Source organism: Littorina saxatilis, linkage group LG9, assembly GCF_037325665.1.
Source record: "Littorina saxatilis isolate snail1 linkage group LG9, US_GU_Lsax_2.0, whole genome shotgun sequence".
Lineage (NCBI taxonomy): Eukaryota > Metazoa > Mollusca > Gastropoda > Littorinimorpha > Littorinidae > Littorina > Littorina saxatilis.
In genome coordinates this window covers 57,309,363-57,333,383 of record NC_090253.1, presented here as the reverse complement: position 1 = coordinate 57,333,383, position 24,021 = coordinate 57,309,363, and the positions used below count along the sequence as shown (strand labels likewise).

The 24,021-nt window shown below is 42.7% G+C and overlaps 1 protein-coding gene and 1 long non-coding RNA gene across 2 annotated transcripts in view; one reads left to right on the top strand and one right to left on the bottom strand.

Moving 5' to 3' along the window:
- LOC138976560 (NACHT domain- and WD repeat-containing protein 1-like) overlaps nucleotides 1-24,021 on the top strand; it is a 42,534-nt gene that overhangs the window by 1,974 nt on the left and 16,539 nt on the right. Inside the window, exons 3-21 of the mRNA XM_070349405.1 lie at nucleotides 891-1,093; nucleotides 1,637-1,752; nucleotides 2,359-2,570; nucleotides 3,355-3,483; nucleotides 3,950-4,078; nucleotides 4,742-4,953; nucleotides 5,584-5,726; nucleotides 6,525-6,642; nucleotides 7,296-7,511; nucleotides 8,991-9,227; nucleotides 10,141-10,237; nucleotides 10,915-11,067; nucleotides 11,812-11,961; nucleotides 12,292-12,511; nucleotides 12,989-13,151; nucleotides 14,639-14,810; nucleotides 15,791-15,944; nucleotides 16,488-16,735; nucleotides 17,604-17,993. Of these exons, the coding sequence (XP_070205506.1) occupies nucleotides 891-1,093; nucleotides 1,637-1,752; nucleotides 2,359-2,570; nucleotides 3,355-3,483; nucleotides 3,950-4,078; nucleotides 4,742-4,953; nucleotides 5,584-5,726; nucleotides 6,525-6,642; nucleotides 7,296-7,511; nucleotides 8,991-9,227; nucleotides 10,141-10,237; nucleotides 10,915-11,067; nucleotides 11,812-11,961; nucleotides 12,292-12,511; nucleotides 12,989-13,151; nucleotides 14,639-14,810; nucleotides 15,791-15,944; nucleotides 16,488-16,735; nucleotides 17,604-17,993 (3,462 nt within the window). The remainder of the gene's footprint in view (nucleotides 1-890; nucleotides 1,094-1,636; nucleotides 1,753-2,358; nucleotides 2,571-3,354; nucleotides 3,484-3,949; nucleotides 4,079-4,741; nucleotides 4,954-5,583; nucleotides 5,727-6,524; nucleotides 6,643-7,295; nucleotides 7,512-8,990; nucleotides 9,228-10,140; nucleotides 10,238-10,914; nucleotides 11,068-11,811; nucleotides 11,962-12,291; nucleotides 12,512-12,988; nucleotides 13,152-14,638; nucleotides 14,811-15,790; nucleotides 15,945-16,487; nucleotides 16,736-17,603; nucleotides 17,994-24,021) is intronic.
- On the bottom strand, nucleotides 20,582-23,580 carry LOC138977483 (uncharacterized). Its single transcript, XR_011459301.1, has 3 exons — nucleotides 22,427-23,580; nucleotides 21,917-22,105; nucleotides 20,582-20,724 (listed from the first exon to the last, which is right to left on the bottom strand). It is a non-coding gene; the product is annotated as an uncharacterized lncRNA (long non-coding RNA).

The following is a 24,021-nucleotide window of genomic DNA, read 5'->3' as shown; positions in this document are numbered from 1 at the left end:
AGACGTCGTGAAGTCATTATAATGTTCCGGGTCATCTTGAACTTTAGCGTGCTAAATTCATAGCTCATAATTCAGTGGCATTCTTTACTTATTTTTGATACAAGTCCCTGTAATCAAGGCAAAGAACATTTGTCGTGAAATTAATGGATGGATTGAGCTCCAAACTTAAGCATAATTAATTAATTTGGTTGTTTGATCGACGAAAATGACACCAAAAAGCTTACGTTTTCAACCAAGGGACATCATTAACACGACAGAGTTACGTCCCCTGTTGGAATTCACGGATAATTTCGTCTTTGACGCATGTAAACGAAATGCAATCGTACACAAAGGTACAGTTCATTCGTGACTTCAAAGGGATCTAAAATAACTTATTATACTTACAAATGCAGGTTCTGCAAATTTGGAGGCTTAGAAGTTAGATGCCTCTGAATTTTGAGCTATGAATTTAACACACTAAAGTTCAAGATTACCATGTTCCGGTATTATGATGATGATGATGATGATGATGATGATGATGATGATGATGATGATGATGATGATGATGATGATGATGATGATGATGATGATGATGATGATCGATGTCGAGGGACATATGGAACAGCGACAACGGTGGATTTGGTGTTGACGGTTTATTGAATCATAAGCACGACGCCATGATGATGGCAAAAGTAAGGGACATCATCCCCGGGGAAACATTGAGTTGTTTCCCTTGCATTGAGAACCAAAAGTACAACATTTACAGTCATTTTACCGAAAATTTAGCACCAAAGCTTCGAGCAGTGAGCTTCGTGAAGTAGAGTTCGCGAAGTCGACTTCGCACAATGATTATCAGGCTATAGGAAATTATTTCCAGGTACAAATGCTACGACACCTCTTATCCTTCACAGATACCCGCCATGAGCGCAACAGCCTGATGGAACACGTGTACCCGCGACTCAAAGAGTGGTGCCAGGGGAGGGGGTACCAGTTCCAGGTGGTGGACATGAGGTGGGGGATCAGGGACGAGGCCACAGATGACCACCGCACCACTGACCTCTGTCTCAGGGAGATTGACCAGTGCAAGAAGCTCTCCACTGGACCTTGTTTTGTGGTGAGTGATGTGTGTGTGTGCCTGTTTGTGGTGTGTGGTACAGGTAAAGAGGTCACTTCGTAGAATGCCTCAACGTGGGGATTGTGTCCCGCAGAATTGATAATAATATGTTAGGAAACTTTATCTGCTAACTAAGTAGCTAACTCACAAACTCTCTCATACACGCTCTCTCTCTTTCTACCCTTCTCTCTTTCTGTTGGTCTGCCGGTTTGTCTGTCTGTCTGTCTGTCTGTCTGTTTCTCTCTCTCTCTCTCTCTCTCTCTCTCTCTCTCTCTCTCTCTCTCTCTCTCGTGACTAAATTTTCTGGGTACATATCTTAGTTTAAATTGTTAGGGTTAGGGTTAGAGTTAGGGTTTAACCCTAACCCTAACCTTAAAAGGTATAGCTGTAGAACTCTCCGCAAATATCACTCAGTTAGGTTGTCTTTTGTTGAATCCACGAAGCCTCGCTACAAGATGTTGCCATTGCTTTTATTCTACTCCTACAAACAAAAGTGTGAAGTCAAAGTCGACCTTTGATATATATATATACATGTATTTGCAGACGTTTCTCTCCCACAAGTATGGCTACCGTTGCTTCCCCAGGAAGTTTGAGGTGACAGAGTTCCAACAGCTGCTGGAAGCTATCCCCACAGAGTCTGTTAGAGATCTCCTCACAGAGTAAGCAAGAAATACTTCAACTTTAAAACGAAAGTAATGATGATGCTTTTGTACATTTTTGACTTTAAGTCATATCTAGATTCAAAATAATAAAGAGAAGAAATAAACCGCACACATCAATACAACCACCGCCACCTCCACCACCACCACCACCACCAACAACAACAACAACATCAAATTCATGTATTCCGAGCGTTGACAAATACCAAATAGTTATGTAATCCTGCTCACAAACACTCTCCACAACCTTTCCAGTATTAGCATAACTTCGCAGTCGTGTGCATCTATAGCCTACGTTTCCCCTTCTCTCTTGTGCGTTGGTGTGTATCCCCTCTTTATACAATATTTTGCTGCTCGCGTGCATTCACACCAAGTTCAAAAACTTTCAGAAAACTGAAAAAAATGTCTTGGACTAAACCAACATTCCAATTATATTTGGAAATGAGGTTAATTGTTTAGCGAAAAGACCTGGCAAAAGTTAGCTAAACGTTTTTAGAGGATCGAGCAATTACAACTTGTAACTGATTACATGCAATTCTATTTCATGTCTACATTTTAGTCTGCAGGTTCGTATGGTATACAATATCACTAAATTTTGTGTAACAGATGGTTTAAACTTGACGAGAATTCGGTACCGTCCACCTACGTCCTTCAGCCAATCAGCTCCCAATTGCCAGACTACAAGTCCAATGAAAAGGAAGCACGCGCACAAGCCGCCAACCAATGGTGGAATGAGATGGAAGCAATGTTGGAAGCGATTGGTCAAGCCGCTCCCACGTGTCTTAGTCCTGGGCGTGCACACGCTTTAGTGCAATCAGGTAAGTTGGTATGATTGTTTTTCTCTGCTTTTGAGGACCAAACCTGCGGAGAACCAAGCCAGGGCATATGTTTAGAAGATGAGCCCATGTTTCAGGGTGTAGTTATGTACATTTCCTGAAGTTTTGGGTTATACATTTATCCCTCAATGGTCCAGGCAGTATTTACATTCCAGGAAACTACCACACACACAAACCAACACCAACCACAGACACACACACACACACACACAAACCAACCAAACAAAACAAAACCACACACACAAACCGTTCATATTCCCTGATATAAAAAAGGACAGGCATTCCTTTTGTAATTCCTTTGAACTCTGACCATAGGCATGTTAAGATAAAGTTTTGTGTGTGTGTGTGTGGTTTTTTTTGGCCTCATAAGTATTTGTATATTTGTCCACTACAAAGATCATAGGTCGACAAACTTGTGTATGTTTGGTTTTTATGTAATTAAAAGAATCCATAAAGTAACCTTCTGTGTTAAAAAAATCTGTTCCCTGTTGAGACAAACGGCTGTAAAATACTTATATGTGCATCATATGACATAAATCCAAAAACAGATAGACTGCGAACGTTCAAAAATCAAGAATAAAAAACAACAAAAACAAGAATGGTGAGGTACTGGACCATTTTAATTGTAACACTAACAGCTGTCTAAAACAAAATTTAGTTTGAACAAATTTGTCTTGTTTTTGTTAAATTCAAAAAGTTCCAGTACTTTACCATTCTTGTTTTTCTTTGATTCTGCATCACACAAAACAATATTTGTCTGTTTCAGTGACAGAAGCGGAGATCAGACAAGGGATCCTGTCAGAGCCATCAATGCCGGGGAGAAGTCTGTGGTTTTACAGACAGATTGCGGACATTGACTCGCTACCTCCGGACAGACTGGCCAGTAGATTCAAAGGTCAGTTTCAAACATGGTTCTTGTACATCAACTCGTTGTCATCGTTTGTGTGATTTTTCAAGTCCATACTTCTGTATCACGATGTCCTAAAACAGTTATTGTTACCAACATTATTTAGACGTGTGATACTATATTCACATGGTTGTTGATCGGAGGCAGAATTTTTATATTTTCTCGTCAGATTGTTTGGGATAAAACTTAAACATACTGTAGTAATAACAAAGCGAGTGTTACGCGGAACAAACAAACAATCAATAAATCAATCAAACAAACAAACAAACAAACAAACAAACAAACAAAAGTAACAACAAAGCAGCGTGTCCAAGACAACCTGTTGATTTTGAATTAGAAGCGAGTTTGGCATGTCATTCTGTCAAAGATGTTTTGATATCAGTACTGCAAAAAAAGAAATGTATGTGAGCGTTCACCAATTTCCAGAATAATTTTTGAGGGTTTCTTCCATCAGATTGCAAAGACAGTGAGAAGAAGAACAGAGAGTCGCATCACTTGCTGGAACAGCTGAAAGAGGAAATGACGTCATCACTTCCGCCTGATCACGTGCATAGATACAGTGTCACGTGGGATCCCGAAGCAGGTAAATGAAAGCAAACAGTTATGGTGTTAAATCTGTGTTCTTCGTTAGAGAAAATGCGTCATGTATAAGATATAATATATTGATAATAAAATCATGTTTTATCATCATTGTGCGGACGTTCTGTACGCGCCCCATGGGTCAGTTGACCAGATGGAAGAACATCAGTGTGTTTGAATCGATAATTCCGGATAATTTCGATGTTAGTTAATCAGGCTTGATTGAAGATTCTGAATAGATGTACCTGCAATTTGATTATAACTGATGACTCGTCTTAAACAGTAGAAGTAAGCTAAGGGGAGAACAGCTGTCTGAGGTTGAATTTGATCTGAAGCTGAACTTATTTTTTTAGAGGGGATTTAGGGATTTTATTAAAGCGGTATTGTCCACCGGGTGTATACCGATAGTAAAGACGATGTGTTTGACTTAGACAGTAGTTACATTTGTATTTTCAAGTACTCGCTAAATGTAGTGTCTTGCCTTACTGCACATTCGTAAAGGAAGTGCATACGATCTGAATGCGTAAATGAACCGAAAGATTCCCAACATTACGACATGATGTTCGGTCTTATTTCTTCAACGGAACTAGCTGGGCGGTTAGACCAAACGATGCACTTTAGCAGGCGGACAAGATCCTCATGAGTGTCTCTTCCCGTTTATACACAGGAATCAACCCTGAGAAAAACGAAGGCCACAGGGAATACCTCAACACACTTGGTCGCGACTTTGAGAACTATGTCAAACGCTTGGTTGAAGAGGCCATCTTGGATCGCCAACAAGCTGAAAGAGTTACTCCCCTTGTGGAAGAAGTGACGCAACACGCCAGCTTCTGTCAAGGAAAATGTCGCACTTTTTGTGGACGTCAAGATGCCCTGGAAGTGAGTATGATTTAATGAAGGGGAGAGAGAGAGAGAGAGAGAGAGAGAGCGAGAGAGAGCGAGAGAGAGAGAGAGAGAGAGAGTAGAGACAGAGAGATACAGACAGACAGACAAACAGACAGAAAGACAGGCACAAGACCAAGAGAGAGAGAGAGAGAGAGAGAGCGAGAGAGAGAGAGAGAGAGAGAGAGAGAGAGAGAGAGAGAGAGAGAGAGAGAGAGAGAGAGAGAGAGAGAGAGAGAGAGAGGGGGTGGGTAGCAGCGCTTGCTTGCGTTTTTTGTTTTTGTTTGTTTTTGCAAATGCTTCATTCAAAACGAAACATAAATTTCACATCAGAGCAGCACAACTGAGTGGGATATTTTTTAATTTACTCATTTCTTTTTAAGTGTAAGATACGCCTCAATCAATATGTACACAAGAGGGATGCTTTGTTATGACTGAAACTTGTTTCACTTTGTGAAATTAATTTGCAAGGCAGACACGTGTTGTATTGGTCCAGTAAAAAGACTGATCTCTCCCGTGTGCCTGAACAGATCCTCAGTGGTTTACATGCTGGTTCACATGGGAAGATCTAGACACTTTTCTTTCAGTCTACTTTCCTGAATTCTCTTTATTTGTTCTTCTTGACAGCGTACCTCCGAGTACCTCAAGGGTTCCAGCAATAAGGTGATGGTAGTTCACGGCCCTTCAGGATGCGGGAAGACTTCCATCATGGCGATGGCTGCAACACAGGTCTGGAGCATTCACCAAGGCAAGGGCGCTGTTGTGCTCAGGTAAAGATACAATTCACTGTGAAGAAGAATATATTGAAATTATTTCAGAAAGATATTTGTGCAGAATTCATTGCGAAATGATAATGACGAGATAGACTGTATTTTGTTGCTGTTGCAAGATGATGATGATGGTGATGATGATGATGATGATGATGATGATGATGATGATGATGATGATGATGATGATGATGATGCACCCGATGCATACACATTTGCATGCCCTTAAGGCCACACAAAATACGGTATGCTGTGGCTTCAAGGGGCTCCTGACGTATCCTGGGTATATTCTGTGGGGCCCTGTGGGCCTGAGCATGATCATGGGGAAATGGCCAATCAGAATCTTTGCGAATCTCATGGCATCTTACAACGCGCATTTCGGCACTTTGGCAACACCCTTCCCAAATATTTATCCTCGGTACTGCAAAGTTCTGAAAAGCTCTTCAAACTACAAACATACGGACAGAATTCCTTTAAATACCAAGCCCCTTTTGTTTAAAAATCTCTGCCCGCTGGCATCCGCAGTTGCTCTTCTTGGATATCCCATGCTACGCCGTATTGTCCTATGATGATGATGATGATGATGATGATGATGATGATGATGATGATGATGATGATGATGATAGTAATGATAAAAATGATGTCAACGACGATGACGGTGACGATGATCTGGTGATGATGGAGGTGGTCACGACGACGTCAATGACGACGAATTGGTGCCGGTGGTGGTAATTCTACTGCTAATAACACAGGAATAAACTCAGACTTAAGTATGCGATTGATTGAACACTGTTATGGCAGGTTTATGGGGACGACGGCGGAGAGTTCCACACTGGTCAGCCTACTGGCCAGTATCCTGCAGCAGCTGTTAGTGGTCAGAGCCCATGTCACTGGCAAGACCCCTGACCCTCTTCCTAACGTGAGTTTACAATGTCCGCGCATGCGCGCACACTTACACACGGACAGAATAGGCAGGCAAAGAGGAAGGCAAACACACTAGCAGACACATAAGACGAGACTCGCACTGCGCACACATAGATAGACAGACAGACAGACATCCGTATGGTCGGATTGGCCGAAATTATAATGTCCGTTTGTGATTTCAGCAAATCCGATCCCACGGCTGGCTTCCAACCAGTTGGTAACTTTCTCATGCACATGACTCCTGCTACCCGTTCTTTAACACCAAAGAGAGAGTGAACGACTTAATAATACATTGGACACACAGTGCATGAGACAAACTCGTTTGATTTTTATCACGTTGTTAGCACTATTTTCAAGCGATACTGTGTGTTTCCGATTGTCTTCTTTTGTTAGCTGTTTCCATCATTATGTGTTAGCTGTTTCCATCATTATGTGTCAGTTTTCAGCAAGGGATAGAGTCAGCCTCAAATCTCCATCTTTTGAAAATGTGTATTCCTTATCAGTTTTAGAACGTGTCCATGAGCAGTCTGCTTGTTAACGTTCTTTATGTCTGAAACGTGTAACAAAGACAAATGAATAAAACACGCTTAAACCAAATCTCCATCCTTGAGTATTCAAGATTGTTCGTTCATTCGTTCGTTCTTGCAGAGCCTCAGCGAGCGCATAGACCTCCTGCACCAGCTGCTGAAGAGGCTGCCCACGGAGGGGATTCCCGTGACCCTCCTGCTGGACTCGGTTGACCAGCTGGACCCTGCTAATGGTGCCAGACAGCTGGCCTGGCTGCCCGCCACTCTCCCTGCCAAGGTCAAGGTCATTGTGTCCACGCTACCGGAGCCTGAGTACGAGGCACTGCCCACTCTGCAGGTGATACATTGTTTTGTTACAGTGGAACCCCCATTTTAAGACCTCTATAAATTTGAGGAATAAGCAGCCCTGAAAGTCCAACAAAATATGGTGTACTCGCCTTTGGCTAGTGATTCTGAAAATGTACTAGCCAGAGAGCAAACTTTACTAGCCAAACCAACAATTTGCTTCAGCAACTTGACTCGCTTTTGGCGAGTAGATGAACTTTTCTACTCGCCAGTTACATGTTTCTACTCGCCATGGAGAGTAATTACAATACTCGCCACTTTCAGGCCTGATTAAGGAGGGAGTCTTAAAATGGAGGTAAATTGACAGGGGTTGTCAATAATAAGTCAGAGAAAACAGAGTCTTGAAAGGGAGGTAAATTGACAGGGGTTGTGAATAATAAGTCAGACAAAACAGAGTCTTGAAAGGGTAGAGGTCTTACATTTTGGGGGTCTTACAGTTTTTAATTGTGTTTGTTACTGCAGGGCCGGACCCAGGGGGGGGGGGGGGGGGGGGTTCCAGGGGTTCCGGAACCCCACCCCTGGAAAAAGCATGTACCTTGCTTTGAGTGTTTTTTTGGTTTTTTAAAATAAATTTTGTGTGTGTCTCCAACAAATTTGATTCAATGTGAAATCCGATGAGAAAAAGGTACCCCCCCCCCCACCTTCGCTGATTTGCCTCCCCAAAAAAGGAGGAACCCCTTACAACTCATTTGGTCCGGCCCTGTTCCTGTATCTACGTTTGACCTGGCTCCTGCGTATTGTTTTTTATCCCTCATTGTCTTAGCTTAGAAGAACCGCTTACTCTGAGCAATGCTTAAACTTGAAGATCATTGAGCAAAACTTAACCTGACGTTTTGTTTGTTTAGTGATGTCGGAGAGTAAAGTAGAATCTGGTACATTTGACCGGTTGCTCCATAAGCCGTCACTAGTCTTTGATTAGGATTGGGGCCCGGGTAGCTCAGGTGGTAGAGCACTGGACTTGTGATCGAAAGGTCGCTGGTTCGAATCCGGGCCGGGACGGACACGGGTCAACTTTATGTGCAGACCCAGAGACGGTATCCATCTCCCACCCCCGTGTCACCACAATGGCACGTTAAAGATCTTGGTCATTCTACCATAAGTGCAGATGGCTGATACCACCTAAACACGCATACATCAAAAGCCGTGAGGGCGTAAAAACTCGAATCGTATAAACCAATTCATGTCCAATATAGGCAATTAAGACCTGACGGACAATAAGCCCCTTAAAATTTACTTTTGATTAGGATTGACGTCACACAGTGACAACTTCTGATTCATTTCTATTGTTTCGCCTTTTATTTGTCCCAGAGAGAACAACCGATTGAGAATCGACTTCACACAGAGGATAAATGACGTAGTAGTACATCAGACACAAAGTACATTTTTCAGCACTTTTATTGCATAATTTTCAAGCTTTACTGAAACTGAAAGGACGTGTTGTGACTATAATCTAATTCTTTTCTTTATTCAGGCACTGTACCAAGACGACCTGTCCAACTTCTACGAGGTTCCAGCATTGGCCGAGTCCGACGTCAGCGACATTTTGGACCAATGGCTGGCGGCCTCACAGCGTCGGTTGACAGCCAATCAGAGAGGACTTCTCTTGGACGCCTTCCGTTGCTGTCCCTTGCCTCTCTACCTGAAGTTATCGTTTGACTCGGCGTGCAAATGGCGGTCGTACTTACCCTTAGAGACAACAGTTTTACAGGTAAAGAGTATTTCTTTCAATGTCGTCTTTAACTATATTTCAAAATATGTCGTGAAGATAGCATCGTGTCAGAGATAACAAAGTCTGAGAAATTGTACAACCGGTAGTAAGGGATATGCACGTGTAATTAATACTATATCAATCATTTATTGCAGTTTTTTGCTCCTTTCAGATTTTGTTTCAAGCTTTTTAACATGTATACATTCTTTGGACGCCTCGTTCCAGAAATAAAATGAAACGTTAAAACCGATCGTGTAGGATCTGCAAACTGAACTACAGCCGCAAAAACATTGTGGGCCTGTTTTTAATTTTTATTTATTTATCGCAGCTTCTGAGAAAACAATGCCTTTTCAGAATGGAAGCACATGTGCAGGATTTTTAACGTTTTAGACTCATGAAGGCTCGGCGGGGATATAGCTCAGTTGGTAGCGCGCTGGATTTGTATTCAGTTGGCCGCTGTCAGCGTGAGTTCGATCCCAGGTTCGGCGGAAATTTATTTCACAGAGTCAACTTTGTGTGCAGACTCTCTTCGGTGTCCGAACCTCCCCCCGTGTACACTACATTGGGTGTGCACGTTAAAGATCCCACGATTGACAAAAGGGTCTTTCCTGGCAAAATTGCTTAGGCACAGTTAATAATTGTCTACCTATACCCGTGTGACTTGGAATAATAGGCCGTGAAAGGTAAATATGCGCCGAAATGGCTGCAATCTACTGGCCGTATAAAATTTCATCTCACACGGCATCACTGCAGAGCGCCTAGAACTGTACCCTCGGAATATGCGCGATATAAGACTCATTGATTGATTGATTGATGAAGTTATTTAACATAACAGCCTTTAAACATTGCTTTATTTGTGATCCTTTTGAGAGATTTTTGCGTTTAATCCAATTAATTTTGTTCTATAATTAAGGCAACGGTGAGAGAAAGTATTGCTGCCCTGCTGGTCAACCTGGAATCTATGCACGGAGCAACACTGGTCAGTCGTGCTCTGGGATACCTGACCATCAGTAAGTGTGGACTGAACTTGAGCAGATGATACTGACTGTAAGAACTAGACCATGAACAAGACAAAGAACAACAAGCAATACCTGATTGTCTGTTTAAAAACAGCAACACAGAAATTGGACTTTAGGCCAACAACAAAAAATAGTCTGTTTACGGTAACCCGACCGACCCTATTTTTTTCGCGCGACCCTAGACTTTTTTTTGGCATTGGGAAAAAAAATTAAAAAAATAAAAAATCGTAAAAATATGGTTTTTTGGAAAAAATTTACAAAAAAAATTAAAAGAAATCCCTACCTACCGACCCTATTTTTTTGGCCTATGTTACCGTAAACAGACCTATTTTTTTTTTGGCCTTATGCCAGTCTCGCAATAACAAACACGACAATCACACAAAGACATTTAAAGAATAAACAATTAGATTAGACATCGTGCATCGTTCATTAATAAAATACTACAGACATCATATTTTGTTTAAACACATCTAATAGATACGTAGATGCAGCTTATAAATGAATGATTTTCTGCCAAGTTCATATGCTGAGTGTTCCTGAAAGCACGCAATTTTGGCTTTTCGATTCTATCTTTTATTTATGATCTTAATCAATATGAACGTATTTATTGTGTAGTTTTTGTGTTACGTTAACACAGAACAGCTGGCTCACTCTTAATATTTTTCCAGGTCGAAATGGCTTGGCGGAAACGGAACTAGAAGACATCTTGTCATGTGACGATGACGTGTTGAATGACGTCTACGTCTACTGGACGCCACCTATGAGAAGGTTGCCTCCCTTGTTACTCGCGAGACTGCGAGCAGACTTGGGAGAATACTTGGGTAAATTTGATGAAAAGCTGTTTCTTCCATAAAAAGAGCTGATTGCAGTTATATTTTAAACAAAAATAGTACTCCATTTCACCCTGATAATTTTAATATGCCTAAGCTTGCGTTCGGAATATATCGAAAACACATTCTATCGTCTAACCAGCCCTTTATCTCGTTCTACCTTAAAGTTAATTTCTGTCTCTATGCCTCTATCTCTCTCGGCCTGCCTGCCAGTCTGTCTGTCTGTCTTGTCTGTCTGTCTGTCTGTCTGTCTCTCCGTCTGTCTCTCTGTCTGTATCTCGCGCGCTCTCTCTCTTTCTCTCTCTCTCTCTTTCTCTCTCTCTCTTTCTCTCTCTCTCTCCCTCTCTCTCTGTCTCTCTCTCTCTTTCTGTCTCTCTATCTCTCTCTATCTCTCTTTCTCTCTCTCTCTTTCTCTCTCTCTCTTTCTGTCTCTCTATCTCTCTCTCTCTCTTTCTCTCTCTCTTTCTGTATCTCTCTCTCTGTCTCTCTCTGTCTGTTTGTCTTTGTCTCTCTCTGTCTCTCTCTCTTTCTCTCTCTCTCTTTCTCTCTCTCTCTCTCTCTCTCTCTCTCCCTCTCTCTCTCTCGCACATACAGACCGTTGTTTTTCCGTCTCCTCCTTTTATGGGTTCTCTTCAGAGAAATCATCGTAAAACAGGATTAAACAACTGCATCCAGTTAAAACAAACATTTAAAACAACGAATTAAATCTAATTTTTCTCAATGAATGTTGTGCAGTTGAACGTGGGGTGGACGGTGTGGGTGTGCTGTACTGGTATCATCGCCAGTTCACCGAGGCGGCCTATGACCGTTACTGCAGTGACGTCACCACCAGAATGACGTTGCACAAAGCGCTGGCTGATTACTTTGCTGGGACCTGGGCTGAAGGTTTGTTCCCACGACTGAAATCGGAAAAAAGATAGCTGCATGATAATTTTCTTGTAGGAGGAAAACCTTTGTAGAAACAAAGATAGGTAACATAACAATACAAACTCTTAAGTTGATGTGACGACACCAGGACCAAAGCTACCTTTCGGGAAGAATGTTGTTGACATGTGGCATTTGAAAGGGTTATTTTGGGTCTCTCCTGTGAAAAAAGATGTATTCGCCGGGTAAGGGGGCTTCCAGTACCCCCCAAAAACACTCCTACCCCACCCCCTCCCCTTAAATCTAGCTCTGTCAGTTCTCTCTTTCACCCAATGTTCGTATTTTGTTCAGGTCGAGCAAAGCCGTACACAGACAAGGGAGGCACCTCCGGACAGGCAGACCGGATTGTGTCCCCTCAGCCCCTCAAGTTCGGCCACTCTAATTTCAACCTGAGGAAGCTGAATAACCTCCCTTACCACGCTGTGAAAGCGGCAGACAAAGACCTGGCGAAAAAGGAATGCTTGCTCAACTACAAGTTTCTCCTGAACAAGATTCTGGCCTGTGGTGTCAGGTAGAGTGACATTAATGAATAAAATACGAAATCGCCACATAAATTATAGTCTATTCTCACTGATGTAAGGGGGTTTGTACGGGTTGTGAAAGAGTACATTCTCTTGCTTTTAGTGAGGCAAGCTTTCTACATGTGCTCTTTGTCAATATGTTTCAGGCATAACCCTAATTAGCGACTGGCCTGAAATGTCACGTGGAAAAATTAGAATAATACAAACTAATACAAACCCGACAGAGTTATTTCCGTACATTCTCTTGCTTTTAGTGAGGCAAGCTTTCTACATGTGCTCCTTGTCAATATGTTTCAGGCATAACCCTAATTAGCGACTGGCCTGAAATGTCACGTGGAAAAGTTTGACTCACTAAAGAAAATGAATATTCTTTCTTTCACAACTAATACACACCCGACAGAGTTATTTCCGAACGTCGTCCAATGGTCTTCATGATGTGTAGCGAGATTTTCCCTTCTCCCTTTTAGATCGGTGCTAGATGACTTCAGTCTGGCCAGAAAAGAGTTCCCCGACGATGCTGACGTCACGACAGTTGCGGAGACTTGCCAGCTGTCCCAGGATGCATTGCAGCATGACCCAAAACAACTTCCGGCACAAATTCTCTGCAGAATTGTCGATCCATCGAGCCAGGTATTTTGCATTTATACATTTACACAAATCATATGACCTGTATATAAACATGAACCAAGTCAACTTCCAGCACAGATTCTCTGCAGAATTGTTGGTCTATCCAGTCATGTATTTTATAGGTATATATGTACACACATCTTACTACTAGTATTTCAATATGAACAAACCTAACTTCCGGCACATGAACTATGCAGGATTGCTATAAAGCCCTCAAGCCAGGAATGAATTGTTGAGCAAAAAGGAATGATAGAACGGGCAAGGTGCGGTGGGAGGAACATCAGTAAAGAGATTTGCAGCGGTTTTATTGAAGTTATCCACGACGAGACATTGCCTAAACATCTGAATGCTATCGATAGTGCACGTGTGATATTTTCATAATACGTGTGAGTTGCTGAGCTCATTTTTTGTTTGTGATCACTTGAGTTTCGCCAGTTGGTTTTGCTGAAGCCATATCTCCGTATACCATAACTTTCGAAAAAAGAAAGCAATAAAGAAAGACGATGCTTGCGTGCCAAAAACCAAAGAGACCACAGACACTTTAAAGGATATAATCACTGTGTTTGGGGTCACAGCCAGTTTTCATTTGTCAAATTCCTCCATATTCTTTCAAATAATATTATATTATAATTATGTTCATTCTTCCGTACCTTTCATTTTTTGAGTCACTTGAGAAAAAGTGACTCTATGTAATCGGTCAGTGTTAGTCTGTCCGGCCGGCCGTCCGGCCGGCCGTCCGGCCGGCCGTCCGTAGACACCACCTTAACGTTGGACTTTTCTCGGAAACTATCAAAGCGATCCGGCTCATATTTTGTTTAGTCGTGACCTCCAATGACCTCTACACTTTAACGATGGTTTCGTTGACCTTTGACCTTTTTCAAGGTCACAGGTCAGCGTCAAAGGAAAAATTAGACATTTTATATCTTTGACAAAGTTCATCGGATGTGATTGAAACTTTGTAGGATTACTCTTTACATCAAAGTATTTACATCTGTAGCCTTTTACGAACGTTATCAGAAAAACAAGGGAGATAACTAGCCTTTTCTGTTCGGCAACACACAACTTAACGTTGGGCTTTTCTCGGAAACTATAAAAGTGACCGGGCTCAAATTTTATGTGAACGTGACTCCCAGTGACCTCTACACTTTGACGTCTGCTTTGGTGACCTTTGACCTTTTTCAAGGTCACAGGTATGTCTTGAAGGAAAAAAATTGAAATATCATATCTCTGAAACTATTCATCGGATTTGATTCAAACTTTATAGGATTATTCTTTACATCAAATTATTTACATCTGTATTGTGTTGTGAATAGCAATTTCTTCCTGTCCATCTGATGCCTCATATAATATTCAGAACTGCGAAAGTGACTCGATCGAGCGTTTGCTCTTCTTGTTTCTCTACATTTCACGATTTTAAGCCTCTACATGATCTTCTTCGACTTGATTCCACCATCTTTATCTTTCAATTACCGGCAGTATGATTTGTGTAGGGACTGCAAGAGTTACTGCAGCAGTGCAGGGCGAGTGAGGACGTATACCTGTTGCCCAACCAGCCGCTAGTGGAGCCCCCTGGTGGACAGTTGGTACACTGCATCAAGGAACGCACCGCTGAGATCGACTGTCTGACCATGACAGCGGATGGTACCACGGTCATAACATCAAGTGAGTTTTTTTGTTTTAGTTATTCTTAAATCCAGTTCCTGTGTAATATACAACACAATATAAATCCAAAACCACGTTAATTGTGTCACCATGTTCAATCAATCAATTCCGTGGGTACAGTTCTAGGCGCTCTGCAGTGATGCCGTGTGAGATGAAATTTTATACGGCCAGTAATTGCAGCCATTTCGGCGCATATTTACCTTTCACGGCCTATTATTCCAAGTCACACGGGTATAGGTAGACAATTATTAACTGTGCCTAAGCAATTTTGCCAGGAAAGACCCTTTTGTCAATCGTGGGATCTTTAACGTGCACACCCAATGTAGTGTACACGGGGGGAGAGTTCGGACACCGAAGAGAGTCTGCACACAAAGTTGACTCTGAAATAAATTCCCGCCGAACCTGGGATCGAACTCACGCTGGCAGCGGCCAACTGAATACAAATCCAGCGCGCTACCAACTGAGCTATATCCCCGCCCCACGTTTGTATAATGTGGATCCATGTAATGACAGATTTGATTGTCTGTCCGTGTGTTTGTGTGTTTTTGTGTATGGATCTGTAGCAAAGACGTCCTGCAGAAACAGCTACATTACACACACATCTAGCTTCATTGTTACAAACTAAGCGTAGCATATCTAACTAACAACATTAGCGGTATTGTTGATTGGCGAAGGTTGTGACATTAAGATCGTCATAGGAAAAAATTAAATCTTCGGGAGGGTTCAATTATTTGAAGATAGTGTTTCATCAACAATAGCGTTCCGTGTAAAGTTTAGAAGTAAATTACACTGATGTTCAATTTCTTGTCACTGCAGATAAATAATGGCTGCATTTTCTGCAAAGTGGTTAACAGATAAACTGCTCATTCAAATGTGTGATGTAGATCACGTTAAACGTCGTGTTAGCCAACACCACGACATGCAATGAACAACTTTTCTTGGCTAAAGCCATTTTGTGACGACGTCATATATGACGACAGGTTGGCGTGACAAGTCCGTGTACGTGTTTGACGTCACCGAGGGCCGGAGAGTGAGAAAGATGGACGGACTGTCCAGCAGACCGCAAGCCGTGCATTTGTGCTGTGATGACACGCTACTGGTCACCGTTAGCAACATCAACTTTGATGCTTACTGGTCAGTATGCCATTTTTCTCTTTCTCTGCATGGGTTGCCATGTGTCTCTGTTCACATATTTCTGTTACCACTTGTGTCAACACACCACGCCCGGTAGCTCAGGTGGTAGAGCACTGGACTTGTGATCGGAAGGTCGCAGGTTCGAATCCGGACCTGGATTTACACCGGTCAACTTTATGTGCAGACCCAGAGACGGTATCCAAGTCCGACCCCGTGTCACCACAGTGGCACGTAAAAGATCTCGGCCATTCTGCCATACATGCAGATGGCTGATACCACCTAAACACGCATACACTTGTTTATCTCATCAAAAGCCGTGAGGGCGTAAAACTCGAATGATCATATAACCCATATTTTGTCCTTGAGAGGAAAACTATTTAGCCTGTAGGACCTTAAAATTCTCAATTTGTAACACACCAACATGACTGTTGACGCACACTCGTTTTCACAAAGACTATACGTTGTTACAATCAACACCCAATTAAGTCTGACAAGCCTCACATTTTTAACATATTTAAACATGCAAATGTGTCTCCTCCTCAGGCAAAGCACCGGTCTCCCAGCGTGGAAAGTGGCCACGAAAGCCAGCCCCTTCGGTACCAAAACCCGCGTGTGTTTCTGTGGTCCTGGACGATCTGTAATGGCGGTGGTGACATTTGAAGACTGCGATCTGTACTGCGCCCGCACTGGTCAGAAAACTTACAGCATCCCCAAACCCATGTCTGTCATCAAGAGATCCTTCGCCCTGAGAAAGTCCACGCATCGCCCAAGAGCGGATACGATTTGCCTTGGTAAGAATCTTGACTATTTATTTCAGTGTATGGGTTACATTCTTGTTTAATTGCTTCACTGCTTTGGAGGGTACGCAATCATTCCACAATTAGGCCTAAAACAAATAGGTGTGGTTACGGTAACCCGACCTACCCTATTTTTAGGGGCCGACCCTATAACTTTTTATTACATCTGTTTAAAACACCCAAAAAAACCCAAGAAAACGAGTGCAGAAAACGCAATGAAAGCGAAAGCGCCCGAGTCGCACACTTACTTCCCTGTCAAGTAGGTTTAATTTGTACACATTAGAAAAAAAAGTTAAAAAAAAAAGTGATTGCCTACCTTCCTACCCTATTTTTGGGGGCTATGTTACCGTAACCACACCTATTTTTTTTTTGGCCTTAGTATGCGTTTTGTCCCTGCCAAAACGTATTAATTAAAGACATACGATATGGATTAAAAAAAACACCAAGACATCTGTTATTTACCCTCTCTTTAGAAGTGAAATCTTTGACGGGGGCAGAAGCCAAACAAATGTCGAAAAGACGTCATCACGTGAATAATTGCATGACGTAAAAATTCGTGTCTCTTCTTTGTCAACTGTGAAGGCCGTTAGGTCGAGGTTCTTGTGATGTTGCTAACAGTGACCAGTACCCTCATAACAATTCCAACAAGAAGGGCAAAGCCCATACGACTCACATGCTTGACCTTGACCTTTACATAGGGGGACGGACAGACGGACGACTCGGGTGAGTACATAGACTCACTTTTGCTTCGCATGTGAGTCAAAAATGTAACCTTTCTTTTTTTTTGACTGTACTTCGCTCATGATTTTATTTCAACAGGTTTAAGTCAGTCTGCGTAATTGTGGTTGTTGCATGTGTTCAGGCAACGACAAGCACGTGGTATTTACAGAAGTAGGTCAGACCTCTCTCCTCGTCATCGACATCGTGGAACACAAAATCGTCGTCTTTCATCGCTTCAATCAGGACGACGACGGCGATGAGGACGACGATCTGACCTCGTCCGACGAAGACGACGAAGACGATACTGACCGCGAGCGTCGTCGTCAGCGACTGAATCGTCTTCGTCTTCGTCTGAAAGAGCGTCGTCATGAGACGAAGATTGACGCGGAAGAGGACGAGAAAAAGGACGAGTTTGTGGTGCAGGACATGGTTCTGTCCCCTGACGGAAGTCACGTGCTCTGTGCACCACGTGACCGGAACGAACTTCACGTTTTGGACATTTGCACAATGGAGACGGTGAAAAAAATTCAAGGTGAGACTGCTGTGTGTGTGTGTATGTGTGTGTGTGTCAGTGTACCCCCGTTTCCACAGGTTTGGTTGCCTAAATCACCATAAGGCAACCATCCACACGTGGATGGCAACCTAAACTCTGGATGGGAACCTAATTGTGTGGATGGTCGCTTCATTTAACACCGTTAAATTGACTTTTTTGACGGAAAGAATGTCATAACAATGTTCAAAATGACATTCTTTCCGTCCTCTATAGGCGACGAAATAGGTCAAATTTTGTGCATTTTTTGTGCAAAATTCTTCGATGCCGGAGCGAGTACTGCACCCAGTGCTGTTGTAGTGCAAGTGCACTAGAAAGGCACTACACCCAGTGCCGCCTCTTAGGTAACCATCCACACTTTAGGTGTGTGTGTGTGTGTGTGTGTGAGAGAGGTGTGTGAGAGAGAGAGGTGTGTGTGTGTGAGAGAGAGAGTGAGAGAGAGAGGAGAGAGTGAGAGAGAGAGAGAGAGAGAGAGAGAGAGAGAGAGAGAGAGAGAGAGAGAGAGAGAGAGAGAGAGAGAGAGAGAGAGAGAGAGAGAGAGAGAGAGAGAGAGAGAGAGAGAGAGAATAAACATGCCACAACTGGGCCATTTTGTATGGCAATGCCAATTGCCAGAACTACAACCATAAATGGCCCATTTATGGCCGATTGCTGGCATTTTACACGTATGCACTTTGGAATTTTGATGGGCCTTTGATGCAGCCAGAATTGGGCCAGCAAAAACCCATCATGATTTGCCCGAACCGGGCCATGTCTGTACTGTTCAAATGCCAGTATAATGCCATTTAATATGCCAGAACTGACCCACTACCATCTGCCAGAACCGGGCCATTTCTGGCCCGCTAAAATTCTAGTATTTTGCCGATTTATTTGCCAGATCCGGCCCAGAAGCATGTGCCAGATTCAATTCATTTCTGGCCCACTAAAATGCCAGTATTTTGCCGGCTTATTTACTAGAACCAGCCCGGTACCATTTGCCTGATTAGGGCCAGTTTTGGCCCACTAAATAATCAGTATTTCACCATATATTGTACATTATAGGCCCTTTACCTGCTGTCATTCCGGGCCACGTTTGACCCGATAAAATGCCATGACCATTACCAGCAATACGCCATTGAACTACCGATAATCTTGATGTTTGTAGAATGACGGCTCTATACCGTTCCTCCACCTGCACAGTTCTGGCAGCCAATAGTTGGTAGTTAAAAGCCTGTTGCTCATTTGTCGTTATTTCTGACACTGTAATCAAAATGATAAAATGCAGCAGAATTATAGGATTTAAGCATACGATCCGAGGGCGAAATGTTTGCTGGGTATGGAGCTGTTTTTGATTTCTACTGGCAGTAAGAAGAGTATAGCAAAGCAAAGGTATGAATACCTGGCAATAAGGTATTAAAATATAATTTTTATTTCAATCAGCACTGTACGATTTGATTGCATTAAACTATTACTTCTTAGCTTGTAAATGCAATGGTAATGGCAAAATACAGGCAGCACACGCAGTTATAGCGGGCACACTATCATTATTATGAGACATTGAGTAAAATGTTTTGCAAATGTTTACAGTAATTCGCATTTTGATGAAAAGTTTGTCATGAAAGTGCTTGCATGACGATATCATTACATTTATTCATTATGTTCCATTTGTTTAGCACGTACAAAGTATCGTATAATTAACCAACAAACTAAAACAACATCTGTCCTTGCATTGTTTCGTTTATTTGTCCGGCTGTTGGAGACAACATAGTATCACTTTCAAATTGAATATCAAGAATAATTATATACTAAATCAATGCAATTCATTTACAATGTCAACTCGTAAGTTATACACAATGTAAACATTCAACTGGAAACTGTAACTTTGTGAACTTATTTCTTTAATTAAATCGTAAAACATTAACACTTAGAATAACACTGGATTCAATCAGGTCAACATGCACACACAATAATGTGTCATTCCATGTAAGTTGGACAAAGCTTTTGCCCCGCAAACTTTCACAACATGAGACACAATTAATGTGTATCAATTAATAGCAACAATTTACACACACACACACACACACACACACACACACACACACACACACACACACATACAAACACACACACACACACACACACACACACACACACACGCACACACACACACACACACACACACACACACACACACACACACACACACACACACATTAATAGTAGTCATACATGTATTAGATAAAACACAATCTCCAGTTTAACCCCCCCCCCCCCCCCCCCCCCCCGCCCTTCTTGCCCAAACACAATAGCCCCGCCACTTCCATTTTCGTATCCTCTAAATTCCCTCTATACCACAATCATGTTAACCCCTAGGCTGGTTGTCGCGACATATGTTGCGCTACTTTACGTATACTGTCACCTGGTTGTCGCGACATATGTCGCGCTACTGGCTCAGTCTGTTTGGTCGGTTCCGATTAACTCCCATGGATGCGAAAACCTATATGACTGTTTGTGGTTTGTTTTTTCTCTCTGTTAATTCACCAGTGGCTATGTAACATGTGTCACAGAATTGCACCAGTGTAAGGGTTAAATCAGTTGACACATCGGGCTCCACCTGGGCGTCTCGCTGCAATGTTCTGTTGCGGCCAACATTTCTATCATGGGTAATGCACCAAGGCTTGCTTGATATCGGTCACCGTCACGTCCTCCAGAGTGCGCATGCGCAATACAGCTCCTGCTCGGATACACACACACACACACACACACACACACACAGACAAACACACACACACTCACACATACTCACACACCCACTCACACACACACACACACACACACACACACACACACACACACACACACACACACACACATTAAAAAAATAACAAAAACAGACAGAAATATCAAAGACGACTGGCAGATAGGCATACAGACAGAAAGATAAATAGCATGTCAATTATATAAATAAAATCAATAAAGCAAATCGTAGGAAATTTTAACATATGCCTTGAGTTGACAAGCACTTGAATAACAAGAAAAGCAAATGCTTACACGACTCGCCTTCGTCATGTCCTCATACAGTGTAACCCCCCTTGTATGACCCCACATTGGAGACTGAGGTTTCTTCAATGGGAGGGAATCTTCCCCCATTGAAGAAATCTTCTATGTGGGAAGATTCCCTCCCCTTGAAGAAACCTCTCCACCACCCAACAGAAGATTCCATCCCTTCTTAGCACGTGTGGAATTTTACGTGTATGACCGTTTTCACCCCGCCATTCAGGCAGCATACGCCGATTTCGGGGGAGGCATGCTGGGTGTTTTCGTGGGTCTATAACCCACCGAACTCTGACATGGATTACAGGATCTTTTCCGTGCGCACTTGGTCTTGTGCTTGCGTGTACACACGAAGGGGGATAAGCCACTAGCAGGCCTGCACATAAGTTGACCTGGGAGATCGGAAAAATCTCCACTCTTAACCCACCAGGCGGCAGCGACCGGGATTCAAACTCACGACCTCCCGATTAGGAGGCCGACGTCTTACCACGACGCCACTGCGCCCGTCCAATAAGTTCAATCAAACTGGGATCAAGTCGGGAGATTATCCAATCCTGTAGGAGTGTACACAGTTTCAAACGTCTAGCTTCAAAAGCATCCGAGATAACGTCAACGTTAAGTTTTTATTATTCTACCATGACCCCGCTGTGACCCCAACATTTGACGAGGGTCAACCAATCTAGGGTCACGTCGGAAGATCATCAAACATTAGAAGTGTGCACATTTTAAAAGCCCTAGCTTGAAATTCATCCAGAATAACCTCAACGTAATTTGTTTTGTCCACGGCCAGCCCGCCGTCCGTCCGTACCGTTGGACAATGCTCAAAACAAAAAGACTCACCGATTACTCACTGAATGGAAACAGAAACTTACTTGTGATTACTGCACAGAGGGCCGTTGTTTTGAAGGCTGCTGTTTGAACGGCAGCAAGCTGAAATCGCCGCCCGTTTAGGCCCCCCGTCCAGTTCAACAGGATCTGCAGGTCGTTGGTCATGGTGGCATCCACAACGTTTTTCACAGCATTTTTCACTGTCCTCCTCCTACCAGTGCCAACTTACGTTCCTGGAAAATAAATATGAAATTGTACAACTTACAGAAGTGTCTTTTTGCAATAATGCTAGAAACAGATGATTATGGCGACGACAGTACGACGTTGAAAACGACGACTACGACGATGATGATGGTGATGATGATGATGGTGATGATGATAGTGATGATGATGATGATGATGATGATGATGATGATGATGATGAGGAGGAGGAGGAGGAGGAGGAAGAGGAGGAGGAGGAAGAAGAGGAGCAGCAAGAGGAGGAGGAGGAAGAAGAGGAGGAGAAAGAGGAAGAGGAGGATGATGGGCAGCATATAGAAAACTATCAAACTTACCAATCGCTTTTTAAGGAGAGGTGTGTTTCGCAGTGCGGTGTCGAGACGAATGATAAGACCCTCCCGCAACGGATTTGATGTCTCCGACTCTCTGGGTCAGAAGTAGTGTTCTTGGATCTTTTGGCAGATTAGGATAAAACTTAACAAGAATACTTAGGAGCGCTTTCAGAGCAGAATGTGTGATATTATAGTCCAGTGCCCATTTCCGAATGTTTTCACGCATGCTAGTGTCCGTCTCATTGTCACTTTCGCTTTCCTGTGATTCACGGTCAACATTACTGTCAGTATTTGAAGTGTCTCTTTCGCCGTCTTCTTCTTCTTCTTCTACGTTCCCAGTTTCCCCATCTTCCCACATGCCTACAATGGTTACTTGTTCTTTTCCCTCCGTACCGCCACAGCTCGCGTTAGGGCGTTGCTTTTTGTTCGGAGTGTCTTCGGGTATCTGCTCCATTAGTTTGTCAACTTCAGCTACAACTCGTCGTCATTTAGACCAATACGAAGTTCCTTTCACACGGAACATGTTTTTGTTCAAGTTTCTTAAAAGTGGTATGGACTGCACAACCTGGCTTTCTCTTTGCGTCTGCCTGTCTCTCTCTCTCCTTCAATTTCTCTCTCTCCCTCTTTCTCTCTCTCTCTTTCAATTTGTTCTCTCCCTCTCTCTACCTTCGGTTTACCTGTGTTCTCATCGGCTGCAGAACAAGCTTCAAATGGTCACAATTGTACGCAATTACGGAACAAATGCTGCTTGCCCATCTGATATCATTGGCTGTTTGTCCCTCACTTGCGTTCATCTCACCATTAGTCCTACAATCTGCATCCAAAAATAATCAACTTTCGGGTTTAGAATATAGAATTACATCGTTAAAAGTTGTCACTTACGTGAAAACTTACAAATGAGAAGTTAACAAAATGGAGGCAATCAGTAAAGTGGTTAAAACTGACCTGGTACTGGTAGACTCAGATGCAACACTTGAGAACAAGGGCACGTGCGAAAGACAACCGGTTAGAGGATACCTCTGTCTCGTACACGTGATCACGTAATGCAAAGTCAGAAGTTTTGTTTTCCGGTTTGAATGGCACACCTGCCTTTTCAAATGAAATGAAATCTTCGTAGGTTTAGAACATCTGAATACCTAACAAACGAGAAAATATGTTCTTAGTAGTACCATCTGAGCTATCACAGAATTTGCCTTTGACCATAATGACGCTGTGTGCTATGACCAAATGCGACGTCATTTGTTTGTAGATTACGTCACTCCTCTAGAGAAAGTCATACCGCTGTGCTGTCGCAGATCTTCTTGCTTGTAAAACCAGGTAATAATCCAGAATTGCCAGCTATAAAACACATACAATTTCCAGCAAAACGCCACAAATGGCCCAATGCAGGCACACCAGCTCTAAGTCATCAATGGTGTATCAAGAATGGGCCAACTCAGACATTTTACTGGCCGACAATATTACTAGAATGCCATACCAAAACTGGCAAACCATAATTTGCCCAGTATTGTTTTTTTAATGGCTAGCTTTGCCATAACTTGCCAACAAAACAAAATGGAAATTGGCCCAGTTTTGGCATGTTTATTGGGGAGAGACAG